Source organism: Galeopterus variegatus, unplaced genomic scaffold (genome assembly GCF_000696425.1).
Source record: "Galeopterus variegatus unplaced genomic scaffold, G_variegatus-3.0.2 Scaffold235, whole genome shotgun sequence".
NCBI classification, from domain to species: domain Eukaryota; kingdom Metazoa; phylum Chordata; class Mammalia; order Dermoptera; family Cynocephalidae; genus Galeopterus; species Galeopterus variegatus.
Window position 1 is genome coordinate 312,009 of NW_007726346.1, and position 15,520 is coordinate 327,528.

The window sequence follows — 15,520 nt, forward strand, 5'->3', positions numbered from 1 at the left end:
ATTTTGTTTAATGGTGTGAGAAGTATTTTAACTGTGTTTAAAAATGGATTCTTTAAAAGGAACAGTATTTTTCAATCCTTACTGTCAGCCCAGCATTGTCCTAGTTTACTTATAGAAATGCAAAATGGCTCTTTCAAAAAATATACCAATTCTAATTACTAGCAGGTTTATGTCTGTCATAACTGTAAATTGAAAAAAAAAAAAGACTATAGATGGAGAAAGTCAACCCACAAAACAACAAAATACTTTTTAAAACCATTCAGGATAATAATACCAAACAGCCACTGACTGATGTGATCATTCTAAAAAAATAAATAAATAAAGCTAAAATACCTGAAAATTACATGTGCTCTTACAGAACAAATAAGGAAGTCATTTAGAAAAATGAAATTCAATCCATTTCCACATTAGTTCTTCTATCCTTACTTCTTTCTACCTATATTTACAAGAGCCAACTTTAATCTCTTTATCTCGCAGAAATTAAAAAGCTAAAAACAATTTTGTGCAGAAAACTGAAATCTCCTCAGACATGGCAATCGTACTTGGTCTGCAAACATATTTACTTTTAAATGAATAAAAATTATGCAAAATTGAGTAAGTGCTAAAAAAATCAACTTAGGAAAATTGATTATGAATCTAAGAAATCTAATGAATCCTTGTGTGATAACCTGGAGCTCAGCAGCTATGCTAAAAAGCAGGAACCTAACTCTCTCACATTTTCTTTACAACCAAAAAAGAAACTGCTTAACTACCTCTTTTTAACTACTACTTCTCTAATATGAGGACAAAGGGAGAACTAGTGACAATCTAATTATCTATGTTTGTGCATAAAATTGACCAAAGTTACTGGTGGACTTCCTCATTATGTGATTTTTCCACAAAATGGAAAATTATCTGATGCTGCTTTTTTCCCCTTATTCTTATCTTTGCATTGTTATATTTAAGAGTGACATGACACATGACGTTAAAAAATGACACACGCTTTCATAAAACCACATCTTCTATAATTAAAACCTTCCCAGAAAGATAAATCCAAGAACACTTTCTAGTCATTGAAGGTTGCTCCTAGAGTTCCACCATAATCTTCCTAAAAGTTTAGTCATTGCCAATGCGAGAGGAAACTGAGGCAAGCTTCCTTAACCACTCAAAGAATATCCTGCATACTAGAGGCTGCATACTAGAGGCTGGCTTCTTAAAGGATGGGCCAAGGGCCAGCATTACCTGGGAGGAGAATTTCAGGACATGCCTTAATCCTACTGAATCATAATCTGCATCTGAAGAAAGGCCCTAGGTGATATTTATGCACATTAAAATTTGAAAAGCATTGTTCTAGAAGATTATTTATTTCCTAATAGCCTCACTTTCTCATGCTAGAAAACTGTAAATCTTTTATTCCTTCCTCAAAAGGCTCATTTACAAATATTTAGTCTTTCCTACCAATTCCTTCTAGTCTGTGTCTTCCTAATAATTTTAAACCAAAAGAAAGCAAAATGGACACCATGGAGAATTTTTCCAGTAATAAGCGGGAAGAGTGGCTCACACACTCCTAACAGTTGGCATCTGAGCAATTAAGATCCAGATATCTCAGGAATGGTTCCTCCAATCCATGACATACATTAAAATACAGCAAAATAAAATTGCTTTTATTACCACTGCTAATTCTCACCATATTTTCCAAGTTATATAGCCTGTTTCAGATTAGTTGTTCTATAAATTGAAGATAATTAAATTGACTTCTATTGGAGGGAGCTTGTAAAAGTTAAATGTGATATTATATAGCCAATGGTTTGCCACAAAGCCTGCAACTTGGCAGTTGCTAACTATGTTAGGCCTCCTTCCTCATACAAGAATACTTGAAGAAAGTGGTACCACATGATTTTCTTAGAATTGGTATTGAGATGAAGGAAGGTGATCAATGTTTTCTCTCACCTGAAATTTCTGACCCATTCTGACATTCTAGTCCAATTAGGCTGTTAGAGTCTCAAGGACTTGCAACTTAAATGTCATGCTTCTGTTTAAATAGGCTAAGCCATGGTAATTATTTAGTTCTGCCATCTTGATAAGAGATACTGAAACATAGCTTTTGGGGTAGAAATGTTGCCTGGTTACTTTTATATCTCCATTTCCTTTCTGAAAATGCTAAACATATGTTTTATTAACTTGAATTCGTTATTTAAAATGGTGATTTTAGCACTTGTACCTTAACACAAACTACAAGCTAATTATATTATTTTAGATAAAAACTTACAGAGTAAGTGGATATGTCACTGGACTGGTATTTTAGACATTTTTAAAAAATTCTATAATTTTCACGAGACTATAATGTCTCAAATTCAGAGTAAATAAGACCCTCATGATATCCCTCACAAAATGCCACTAAGTGATTTATTTTTGAGGCACAGAGAATGGCCCCAGTGAACACGAAGACCTCAGTAGCTGAGTATACAGGCAGGTGGGAACAGGATTGGTAGGTAGATTCCTTTTCCTATGACAGCTATTTTTCCTTCTTCACAGTTTGGAGCAACAAAGTATGTAAGAAGCACATTTGACTCTTATGAGATGTCAGATGGGAGCACAGCTGTTTAATTATCTGCATTCAACTAGACTTCATTCTTCTCTGTTGTTCCTTTCAATTTTTTTTTAATAGTTAAGGATAGATGTGACAAAATGAGTGCATGTTTTTATATTGTGTTTATAAATAAAAACTCATATAGAGGAATCCATGTGTTTAACAGTGACCAGAACAACTCTGGAGCTCCAAATTGCAGTACACCCATCCCTCAGTATGCTGAGGAATCACTCTCCACTTTAACTACTCCTCTGTTTGTCAAACCTATTAATTGCATTTATACTCTGTCTGCGTCAGTGGTCATTACTCATTAACTTCTCTGCCCAAACCAGTGTGTCAACTTAAGGTTTTATTATGACAGTGAAGGACTCCACAGAATCTATGCAACAGATCATGAAGACAGATCATGTTGAGCTGAATATCACCCACAGCTATTCCCTCAATAGAGTAAGCAGTAGGGGAAAAATAGGAAAAAAAAATCTATGAGGAAGGAAGGTTTGGAAAACACAAAGGAAGCAAACATTTATAAGTACTTTGCCTTTGAAAATTCCTCAAAGACCTTTCGATCCTCTGGCCTCTAACTACATGCTTTGATTTCAAGGGCATAAAATTGTTGATGCCATTTCTGAGGAAATGGTGAAGACTGAGAGATCCTCTTTTACCTTCTTTCATTATTACAATCTCCTGCATTTTTATCAAACTAATTTCATTATGGGAAGAATAGAGGCTCTTGGTCAGTGGATAAAATGCAATTCATTTTAAGACTCTGTGAAATAAAGCCATATTAGTGAAAGCCCTGGGTGGGAGGAGAGGTAGCTGGGACTGTTCAGATTAGCCAGTGGCAAAAAGGAAGCAGTATAAACCAGGAGGTGTGGAGGTTGGCATTATGAAGAGAGGGTGTCAAGGACCACCTCTGAAAATGGAGAGGTAACAAACCAAGCGGAGTGGACAAAGATAAACTTAAGCAATTTAACCACTTAATATGGGGTTGCTTTGCATGTTGGGAGGAAAATCAGAGGGAGAAGCAGTTTGGAATGCTGTGATATTAACTAAATTATAACAGTGCTAGAAAAGTAATTGAAAAACCAAAACAATCTTATCACTGAATTTATGTCAATTCATTGTTTTATCTGCGTAGATAGAGAAAGACCCATTCATGATTCCAAATATTGTATCTGAGGTAGGTAAGAAAAGTATGAACACCCAGGGGTGGGTAATGTGACAAGACAAGCTTTTAGCCAAGAAAGTAAAGTGGACATCAAATTATAAGCCTTAAATTGCTCTTCTCAGTGGCATATTTTGACTTGTGACTCTTGTAAGCTCCCCAAACATTTTCAGGACTTTACTATGTGTGTCAATAGAGCAAAAGCTTATGATTTCACTGAAGGCTTAGTAATGCAGCCTTGAGATTAAAGCAGTGCCCATGAAGCCTGAAGAGACTAGCAAACTGTGTTGGTTTATTCAAGGGTTTCCAGTTTCTTTTAACTTTCCGTTTAGTCTGAGATAAGCACAGATAAAGAGACAGACTAACAGACAAACTCTTCAGTAGAAGCGATAGATAATCTAGTGGTTAATACTTAAAGAAATTTGTATCAGGCTGTTTGAGTGTGAATTCCAGCTCTGCTGCTTACTTGCTGGGTAAGCTTGGGCAAGATCCCTCAATTCTCCCGCCTTAGTTTCCTAATCTTCCAAACAGAGAGTATAGAATCTATCTCACAGAGCTGTTGTGAGGATTAAATGTGGTAATGCACACACAGAGTTTAAAATGGCATCAGGTAAATGGTAAGTGATCAATAAATGTTAATTGTTTTATATTTAAATACTTTAATTGGATAAAAGGCAGTAGAACTACATTGCATTTCTCTATTCGTGCTGTTTAGAGCAGTAAATTTCCTTGTATGATTTTCTCCCAGAATTTCTCCAGGAGAGTCCTAAATTGATCCAACCCTGAGAATTTCCAGCCTTCTTAAGAATGGAATCAGGGCCTCCAGTGGCATGAAGGACAGGGGCTCCCTGTACAGTGTTCACATTTGTCCAAACTTTATTGGCCCTCTTAGCTTTATACAGAGAATATACAGAACTATTTCTCAATCATAGCCCCAAGTTTTTTACATTTAATGTATTAAGAAAATGCTAAATATTTCTTGTTAATTCTCTGCATATTTTTTGTATGCTTTTTTTCAAAATAGTGTAGTGTAGACTTAGCTTTGCCTGTGTTTTTAGGGTGTTAGCTTCCCAGAACGTAAAATTTGGCCCTCTCTAGAGCCATGTCTCCTTCAAGGATTGCCCGTGCTCTCACCTTTTAATGTATCCTTAGAATTAAAATGTTACAATTTATGTCATATTAGAAAAAATGACCAGATTAGCCTAAAAAATTTATAGAATTAGGTTTGTTACAGCTTTAGGGATGTCATTTTGACTTTAAACAGCTCATAAATGAGATGCCAGTCTATTTTTGAGAACTTCTAAAGAAGGAGATTTCTAAATCTCCACTGGTGGCAGCTTTACAGTGGTTTAAGGACCATCTGACAATGATTCCTAGAGGGATAAGAAAACTTCTGAGTGCCAGACACCAGTTCAGTCGCAAGTACCTCCAAACCTGACTCACCAATACTGGAGCTGGGAGGTGGAGGACAGGGTGGGCCATGGTGATGAATTCCTATTCTGAAATCACCACACTAGCTAAAACCAGCCAACTTTAAGAAAGTCTCACTATTTTGAACATGATAGTTTAGACTTGCTATCAATATTGATCAGACATATTAATTTTAATTGAAATTGATGATTTTTTTTCTAGAGTTTAAAAAGTAAACTCACTTGACTAAATTGTTCCAAAAATGCCTGTCAGAGGTTTATAACTACCACTGAGGAGTAAGATAGCCACTGATGTGAAATCATACTGTTTTGAATAAGACATAGTTTTGGATTGCATGGTGTGGCACAGATGATTAGCTGTCCACTGACATCCATTTTTTTCTTAGGGACACAACTAGACTACATTTCCCAGACTCTCCCATAGTTAGGTGAACCATGAGATTGAGTTCTACTGGAATGTGAGCAGAAGTGAGGTTTGCCATTACTGGAGTGCAGGTTCTAAAAGAGCAGCTATGCCTCTTCCATGTTCTTTTTCCCTTTCTGCTGAAGGGAAAGAAGTCTACCAGTTCCAGAGTAACCTTTGAAGTTCCATGCTGAAGATGGCAGAACTTCTGCCAGCCAGGTTTTCCAAATGACTGCATATAGAAGCAGTACACCTCTGCAACAAGAATCTTGCCTTTGGCTGATATACGAGTGAGGAATAAGTTTATACTATACTTAAGCCAGGACATGTTTGGGTATTTTTATTATAGCACTTCAGCAAATCCAACTACTATATATGCCATATTTTAAAGTTATACACTCTTACCAAAATCACTTGGGAGCAGAGATACCTTAACTTAACTTTAGGTACTTTTACTTTGTCAAAGGTGCTTTCATATCCAATATTGCTTAGGCATCCCAACCTTTGAATAACAGTCACTGTTGAAAAATATATATACATTTTTAAAAAATAGTACTGCAGTAAGATAACTTAAAATGCCACAATTTAAAATAATGGAAATAAACATAAGGGTTCAAGATTTTGATATTATGCAATAGAAAATTCAACAGAACCATAAAAAAACAAACAAAAAAGTTAAGAATGTCTCAATTTCAAACTTGAGTAGGTAATAAGTATATTTTGAAGATTTACTTTTGTGGTCCAAATTACCAATAAGAAAATGTTGCTGTGAACATAATAATTGTTCTTACCTGCTAAAGAGGACATGTTGATAATGATGCCACCTTCGCCTCCATTTTGCTTACTCATGTAATCCAAACCAAGGTAGGTTCCACTGATAACAGAAACCTATTCCAGAGGCATAAGTAGAAAAAGCAACAGCCATTATTCTTTATCATATATTCATACACCAAGTTTTTATTAATACTCCAGGCACCTAGGGAGATTTCCTTGAATATTACCAATGAAAGGGTTTGAAAGGGTTCTCTCTCTCTTTTTTTTTTTAAAGTTAGTCATTGACCATGGATTTTTCTTTTGTTTGCCTAAAAGTTGTGGAAATTATCATATCTCTGCAAAACTTCACTTCACTCAGTTGTCCAACATGAGATTTTTATGATACAGGTTGGTTTCCAATAGTGTTTTGTCACTTTAACTTGATTCTCAGCATCATCAGGAATTCTATACATTCTTTTTCTTCTCTAAATATTGGATATAAAATCTGTTTATCCTTCTTAGCATACAGTTTTCATGTCCAACTATTCTACATTCATCTGCTCTGTTTAATTCTCTTGGATCTTGGAATGTAGAATAGTGGATACCCTTGATTTCCCTTGATTTACCTAGTTTTCATTTTCTCCTTCTTTCTTTCTAATAAAAATTCTATTTTGCTTTTGTATCTACCTCTTCTCCATGTAATACAGAGGTAGGTAAACCTCCAGGTGTAGTGTAGACACTGATTAATTCAGTCATGGCAATCCCATTCTCCTTAAAGTGACTGGTTTAGGAGCCAGCATGGGCCCCAGTTATGGCCAGTGAGACCTGAGGGACAATCATCTGGAGTTGGGGGCAGGGGACAGGATGCTGCTGGGAATTTTTTTGTTGCTCTTAAAAAAAAACAGGAAGAAATGGTTACATTACCCCCTTTACATTGCTTTTTATGGGTGCTGTGACTGGAATGCAGAGTCATATTGCTGGCATCCTGAAGATGAAACCACCATGAAAAATGGCAGGTGGGGGAGAAGAGAAGACACTGGGTCCTGATGATATCACTGATCTGCAGTATCAAGCCATGCTGAACTCTGTGTTGTGTGAAATTATGTAACTGTTTTATCCAATTGAATGAGAATTTTCTGTTCCTTCGGTAATCTCTGTCACTTAATTTTACTCCTCAGTGCCTATAACTGTCCTTTTGCTAGTTTATTGTTTTGCTACTTACCTCCATGTGTAGGTTTTTGCTGTTTTTATGCTAACATTTAAGAATTCAGCACTACCAGAAACAACCTGTGAAATTAAACTCGTAGTTGCAATCTTACTTTTCCTTTTGGATTTAAGAACTCCTCTCCCTTCCAGCTTAGACTTTTAAAAAGTGAAAATTCCCATTTGATTTCTTAATTCCTACTTTTTTTCATGCCTTACAATACTGCAAAGAGAATGATACATTAGGTAATGAGTATGAAACTAAGAGCACATATTGGTGTTTACCTTCTTTTTATTTTAAAATGTCCTTTTGAGGTTTTCTTGACAAACATTCAGAGATGCCTCTCCTACCTAACAGTAGTTCTAGAACAAAAAAGCAAGTCGAAGATTCTATTCACTTAAGCCATGTGTCAGTTTGATATTAAGTAGGCTTAGGGAGAATGAATAAAATCACCACATGATTCCTTTTAAAAAGGAAAAACAAAACACTAACTGTTTATATAAGAGGTAAAAAATGTAGATGGCTGGAATTACTGAAGTCAGTTAGATTCTGTTAGCTTCTGCCCAAGTCTCCAGCATGTCTGAACAGAATTTCCGCTTATGCATATTGACACTATACTTTTATTCTCAGGTATTTACAGCTTTGCTGACACCCCGCTTCTATGTTTTCAACATCGATAAGATGCAGCCAGACAGAAAATTTGGGAATGTTTAGCTTTATTTTTAATTCTTTTAAAAAGCAAGATTTATTTCTAGATCTTTGGTGGAGGACAGTAAGAGGTTATTTTTCTCATCCAGTATCAGGTTAGGAACTGAGTAACTTTTCAAACAAGTTGTTTCATAGGTATGACTCTACAAAATAAGGTCTAATGTTTTGGTTGTGCATAAATGACATTTTTCTCCTCTTTCTAATTCCAAATCATATACATATATAAGAGGAATTGTTAGAAAACCATAGAATAAAATGTTTCTTGTTAATATTCTAAATCTTTTTTGTCCTTAGCAATGCTTACATATTGTAGATTGGGTCATTATGATATTAAGCATTTAGGAAAAAAATGAGAAGTACGGACATTTCTAGATACAAACAACAAATAGTTGAAATCTATATTATTTTAGCCCATTATGTGAAGGTATAATTTTATTTCATCCCATTTGGTTCACTCTCAAAGAAAAGAAACTTCTATGTCTAATTGCACAGAGAATTGAAAAAATCCCATTTTGACAAAATGATCTAATTAGCACATGCTTACTCAATATTTTTGGTTATGAAGAGACAACTTTTATACGTAATACTGAAATTATAATTGTGTTGTATTCAAATTTCAATTTTTTTTTTCACTAATTAAAGCATTCTGTAACTTAAAACCACTTTACTAAATTCCCCTACACTGGGAATAATCGTCTAAAAAGAGACTCAGACAAATGGTAATAGCCCACTTGTTTAACTCTCTTCTTATCAGGTATCACATCTTATAGCACAAGAGGGCACACACACACACACACACACACACACACACACACACACACACACACGCTTTCACTACTGAAATTTCTAATCTGTCATTTCTCCATTTCCCTTATCTCATCTTCCTCCACTCTGGGGCTGCTCTTAGTTTATTTATAGTTCTTGTAGTACACTGTATTTTTTTTTTTAATTCTGGCATATAAATCATGCAACTATGCTTTTCAGGATCCTGTGTTTTCTCCAGCTCTTTTCAAAGAATACCAATACAGCTGACCACTTTTTTTGAAATCCCTTTTTATACTTTATTTTTTCATGTTCAAAAATTTTCCATTTTTGTGTGTTTTACGGTAAATATTATCCTCCCCTTTGCAAGAGCTATTTATAATTTAGCAAACTCTGCCTAACTCTACACAGCTCAACTGACTCTTTAGATATTATAGAGTAGCAATGGCACCAAGAAAAGACAGCATAGATGACAACAATGTTTCTATCCATTTCCTCAACTCTTCATTACAGGTAGAATAGGTCAGAGGAACCCACCTCATTAAAAAAATGAGATAGTAAGAAAATGTAGGTTTTGATACTCTGGAAGGGGAATGTAACTTACTGAGTGAATTCTATTTGATAGCACTGTGCTGGACGCTTCACATAAATTATAGCTTATTTAGATTTAACAGTCCTTAGAGGTAGAGAGTTTACCTCCCCCCTTTCACAAACTGCAAAAGTTAAGATCAGAGAAATTAAATAACAGTTCATAAATTGTAGATTCAGGACTGAACTCTAATTTTGACTAATTCCAAATGCACATCTTTACCAGTGCAATCTTTGTCAACTAGTATATTTCTGAAAAGAAAAGAAAAGAAAAGAAAATACCAGCAATAGCCATTTATTTTGCTTAATTTTTATTTGAATATACTAAAGGATTTAATATATGTTAGATATATGTCCAAATTAGATTACAGATTCCATCTCAATGGGGAAGAATTATTTAGGTTTATTAATGCTTCAAAAAGTTAAAGAAGTACATTACAAAATTACCTTATCAGCATTCATAGTTAATGTTCTGCTCAATTGCCACAGTGACCTTTGATAGTTTTGCAAAGACTTATTCTTTTCTGAACATTCCTTGTGAGCTCGGAGCAGCTATAAATAATGCTGCTGCCGTTGGCTGCAGAATGAAGAGGAAGCATAGCACAGCCTGATGGAAACAAAAGCCTGGGAAGATGTTCAGTGTATCTCTTGTGTGAGAATAGTGATGAGACCAGCAGAATGAAGAATAAGGAAGGAGTAAGCTTGGTTAGGAGTAAGAGTGGAAGAATAGACAATACTGTTTGGCAGCACTTATGTATTAGAAAATTATCTAAACATTGGACTAAAACAAAAATGAATACCCATGTATTCAAAATATCATATAATGGCAGTCTATCCAATAAATATTAATTACCCTCTACTCCGTAAGGATGCAAACCAATAGTTTTCTGCCTTGAAAAAACTTACAGATTACTAGCATAAATCATGTATGTATAAAAATAATTATACTAGAATTGAAAAACTGGTAAGCCCTGTAAGGATGGTATATATATGTTGTATAAGATTTCAGAAGAAAGAGATTTGTGGTGAAAGTGGCTACCCTTGACACAGGCAGGAACACAGAAAAACCACACAACATACTAAAGGGCAAACATGGAACTGTATAAAACCTAAGGAGGAAAATTACATCCAGAGCATAGTCTAAAAAAAGAAAATTACATAAATCACACAAATATTTGCATTACTCTAACAGAGATAATCAAGTTGGAAGGACAATGATTGGTCAGACTAATCTATCCTTGCAATGGGTGTAGGTGGAAAAGGGAAGTAAAATATTTTTTAGTTACATATGGGTAACAAAGGTTATGTCTAGTTCTCTTTATGTAAAAGAAGACAAATGTCATCAGCCCCTAATGTTAAGCTAAGAAGTGGCCTATGTCAGCAGAGTACCAAGAAAAATAAAGGCTGGATAAGTTTCAATGGGGAAGGATCCAGGGGAGCTAGCTGTAACAAAGGGGTCCACAATAAAATCCCCTTGTCTTCCAGAATTTCCTATTTGTACATGATGTAGGTACTTTTCAGCTTGGAGCAAGTGTTTATTCACACAGGCAAACATGCCCTATCAGCTAGATGAAGACAGGTTGTTCTAACACTGTATCTTTGTAATAATTGCCTCACTATTTTCATGTTTCTTGATATTAACTGTAATCATTGCACACTGTTTCTAACAGCTGATTTCTCAGAGAAAAGACACAGTACACATTTATTGTGAATTCATCTGATATAAGAACTTTATACCCTAGTGACCTTTATCTATAAAAATATCTGTAGAGATTACTGATGAAACTATTAAAAATATCAGTAGAAATGTGAAAGGAAGAAAGCTGCTGTGCAATTTGTGCTTTTTCACTGGGATAGCCTGATTCAGAAACATTCTTACTGTTTTATGGAGTTGTCCTTTAAAAACATATTCTACATGTCTATAAAAACATATTCTTAAATATTCATGCAGTTCTCAATTGGCTGCATATTCAAAATTTTTCTTTTATCGGGCAACCAAAAGATGTAATAAACTATGGTCCTTAATAAGTCACTGATAACGACTGAAGAATAAATATAAAATGTACAACTTTCTTACCAGCAGAAAATTAAAGCTATCCAATGGATTTAGGTAAAAAAAATGGGGAAAAAACCCAGTAAATATTAAAGTATAAAATAGAACAGCAAAAATAAGTATAAATGGCTCAAATTCACAAATATAAAATAAGCAAATGTTCCCATATGTGATTTTTAAAATAAGATCTCACAATATACATTTGTCAAGAGACAAATTTAACATAAAAGGTTACTCACATTTTCAGAGAAAAGGAATGGAAAAAGATATAGCTGGATAAATGTGAACCAAATGAAAACAATGGGTACCAATTTTATATCTGGAAATGAAAACATCACAGGAAGCAAACAGGGGCATACCTTTTTGAAAAAGTAAATCAAAGATCAATAAATTATAATTACCAGCAACTTATGCTGTGAATATTATAGGCTTATAAAGTAGAGTCCAAACTTACAGAATTACTGGATGAGGTAGGCAGAGTGACATTTTTCATTTGAGATATAAACAAACTTCTGTTCAGAAACTGACAGATCAAGGAGATAAAAGTAAGCCGAGGTGTAATTGACACCCAAACCAAATAGGAACATTATAAAAAAAGAAAATTATAAGCTAGTATCATTTATATGCACAGAGACATGAATGTTATATTAGGTATATTAAATAAGAAAATTCAATGGTGTACTAAACATTCATATACATAATAAAGTAAGATTTAGCCAAGAGATGTAAGTATGGTTCATAGTCAGAAAATACTTTGTTTATTTCACTACATTACTAAAGTAAAAGAAAATCATAGAATTGTGTCAACTGAAGAAAAGCATGTTAGGTCTCTCCAGACATATACATACTAGTATATATGTGTGTACAAGTATATATATGTATAAGTATATGAGGGTGCTTCGAAAAGTTCATAGGAAAATAAAATTGAAAGAGAATATGAATCTTTCCAAGAACTTTTTGCAGTACCCTTATGTATGTATGTATATCTATGCATGCATATATATGCAAATATATATCTGTATTTGCAATTAGAATCCTAGAAAAATTTAGAGAGAAACTTGACAGTTTCAAGTTGTTTTCAGATATAATAAACCAGGAACACTGGAGACAAATTTTTAAAAGAATTGCAAGGAGGTTATTCATACTGTAAAATAATAGCACATTTTGTTCTTGATTAAAGGATTTTAGGCATCTATGAAGTTTGGGGAGCAACTTTGTACCCTTATCAAAGTGTGGATTACAGATTTAGCTATCTCATGAGGTGATATGATTCTCATTATCTCTACAAAGTTATTATTGCAGTTAAGTAATTACTCATGGAAATTTCAATTTAAGCCAAAAATGTATTGACTAAGCACCATCTTCAAGATATTGTGTTGATTACTGAGAGAGAAACAAAGGAAAACACAACATAGTTTTTGTTTTTAAGGAGTTTATAATCTCCTAGGAGAAAATCATTAAGTAGGAGGCCATTCTCTGTACATTTATATACACACAGTAGCCACACTGTACTTTACACCTGACTGATTTGCAAGACTAGTAAGAATGACCTTACTAAGTGGTGACCCCATGTACAGCCTGTCTGACACTTTGTTTTAGCTGTGGCTTGGGTTTTATTAAACCCTAATATGATGTCAAAGGTGTTTATGGAATGAGATAATCAACAAACGTGATATAATGGATAAAATAGAACATTTTATTTCTTAATTCTACCTTTTTTTAGTTTAAGTAAAAGCTAAATAATCAAACACTGTGGAAATTATACACACACACACACACATACACACACACTGACTTTCAGGATAAATATCTTGCTAATTACAAAGTTCAGCTGTCACTTTAACCATGTTTTCTGCTATATTCCTGGCATTTAAGTAGGATTTATTTTTTAAATAATTAAGCTATGTAAGGGGTTGGCAAGCTTTTTCTAAAAGGCCAGATAGTAAATATTTTAGGCATTGCATGCCATAGGGTCTCTATCACAACTATTCAACTCTGCCATTGTAGCATGAAAGCAGCCACTGACAGTCTGTAAATGAATGACTGTGGTGTGTTCCAATAAAACTTTATAGACACTGGAATCTGAATTTCATATATTCACATATTTCATATTATTCTTCTTTTGGCTTTTTTCAATCTAAAAGTGTAAAAACCATTTTTAGCTTCCAGGTCCTACAAAAATAGGTGACAGGCCATTTGGCTTGTGGGTTGTAGTCTGCCAATCCCTGAGTTAAGCAATCAGTTATGTTTTTTTCATATGTCCTTTCAATATTTTAAGACTGATTTACTTTCATAATTAAAATTCTCAAATGTCCTCCTATTTGTAAAAGGAAAAGGAAATGCTTCTTTTTAGCTTTCAGTAACTTCCCTTTTTCTATATTGTAGGTCATTGTTTTGTTTCTATGAATATAAGAACTTTTCTTTTTCTTTATAAACATTATATTATTAAATAATTTTAGGCAATAAACATGGCTAAGATTGCTTACCAAATTAATTTGCAGAGTTTTCTCCCAGTGTTTTTCATTATTCACTCCAGCATTATTGACCAAAATGTCCAATCTTCCAAAGTGGTCTACAACTTTTCTAAAAGTATCTAACAAAAAAAAGACATTATAGATATGTGCTTATTTTCCATATGTACATTTAAATCATATCCTATGCCTTGAAATAAGTTTTTATTCATCTACATTCATAGTGAAAATTACACTCATAAGCTGTGATTTTACTTCTCAATGTGTGCGGTTTGTGGACCAAACAGCACCAATCAGCATTACCTGGGAGCTTGTTAGAAGTGTCGAATTTTGTGGACACCGCAGCCCTACTGAATCACAATCTCAACTTTAATATATACTTAGGTGATTTGTATGCAAATTAAAGTACTAGAAGCAGTAACTTAATGGAGTGAACTTTAGAGAACTAGCATCCTAAGCTACAGCTCTTTGAAGTCAGTTTGGGCAGCCAGCATCTCTGTTCCTAGTTATTGGAGCTCTGTGGTTTAGGCTATGACAAACATCCTTTTTTAATAAGCCGTATTATGTTCATAAAGTGCTATATTAACACAAGTCTTCTTGTGTATTCAGATCCATTGTGATAATTTCAGGGAGTTTTTTATATCCTAGTAAACGTCTACTTTTTATTCAGTGGATTTTATTTGATTACTGAAACTTTGATGTTTACTATTTCATTTTTTTCTCTTTCTCACTATTATTACTATGTCTTATTGTTAGTTTGTATAAAACTATGTTCAACCAGGGTAAAGTCTGCATGGATTCTGAGACCTGAATATCACTCATTACGTTGTCCAACCACATGTCCAGTCCTTGCAAAAATCTCCTGAGCCAGTGCAAACTAAGCTTTACCACCTTAGTTCCGAGAAACTCATTATTTCTCAAAGTAGCCTTTTACATAGTTCTATTGATTTAAACTGTTTCCCTGGGTCTTTTACCATTTGTTCTAGTTCTACTAGTTAAGACTATAAATAACAATTGTGGTTGTTCTTCCATATGGCAGAATATAAGTATTCTCAGATCTCCAGGTAAACACATGAGTTCTCTGAAAAGAGTTGATCAGCACAATCTTTACTTATGTTTTTTTGTTTGTATGTTTTTGTGGGTTTGTTTGGCAGGCTCATACAGGGATTGAACCCCAAGCCTTGGTGTTATCAGCATCACACACCAACCAACTAAGCTAACAGGCCAGCCAAACACAACCTAACTTTGACTGAAACAAATTCATAGAATTATTAACAATCACCAGACATATTGAGGAACACATGGATTAATCAATCCCAAATGGATAAATCACTATGCAAGTTAATCACTAAGAACATTGTCAAGACTTTTTTTTTTTTTTTTTTTTTTTTTTTTTTTTTTTTTTTTTTTTTTT

General features: G+C 34.1%; 1 protein-coding gene across 1 annotated transcript in view; it reads right to left on the reverse strand.

Annotated features, from left to right (window-relative positions):
* HPGD (hydroxyprostaglandin dehydrogenase 15-(NAD)) overlaps positions 1-15,520 on the reverse strand; it is a 34,891-nt gene that overhangs the window by 15,625 nt on the left and 3,746 nt on the right. The window contains exons 3-4 of the mRNA XM_008566333.1: positions 14,122-14,228; positions 6,359-6,455 (exon numbers count right to left, since the gene is read on the reverse strand). Coding sequence (XP_008564555.1) covers positions 6,359-6,455; positions 14,122-14,228 — 204 coding nt within the window. The remainder of the gene's footprint in view (positions 1-6,358; positions 6,456-14,121; positions 14,229-15,520) is intronic.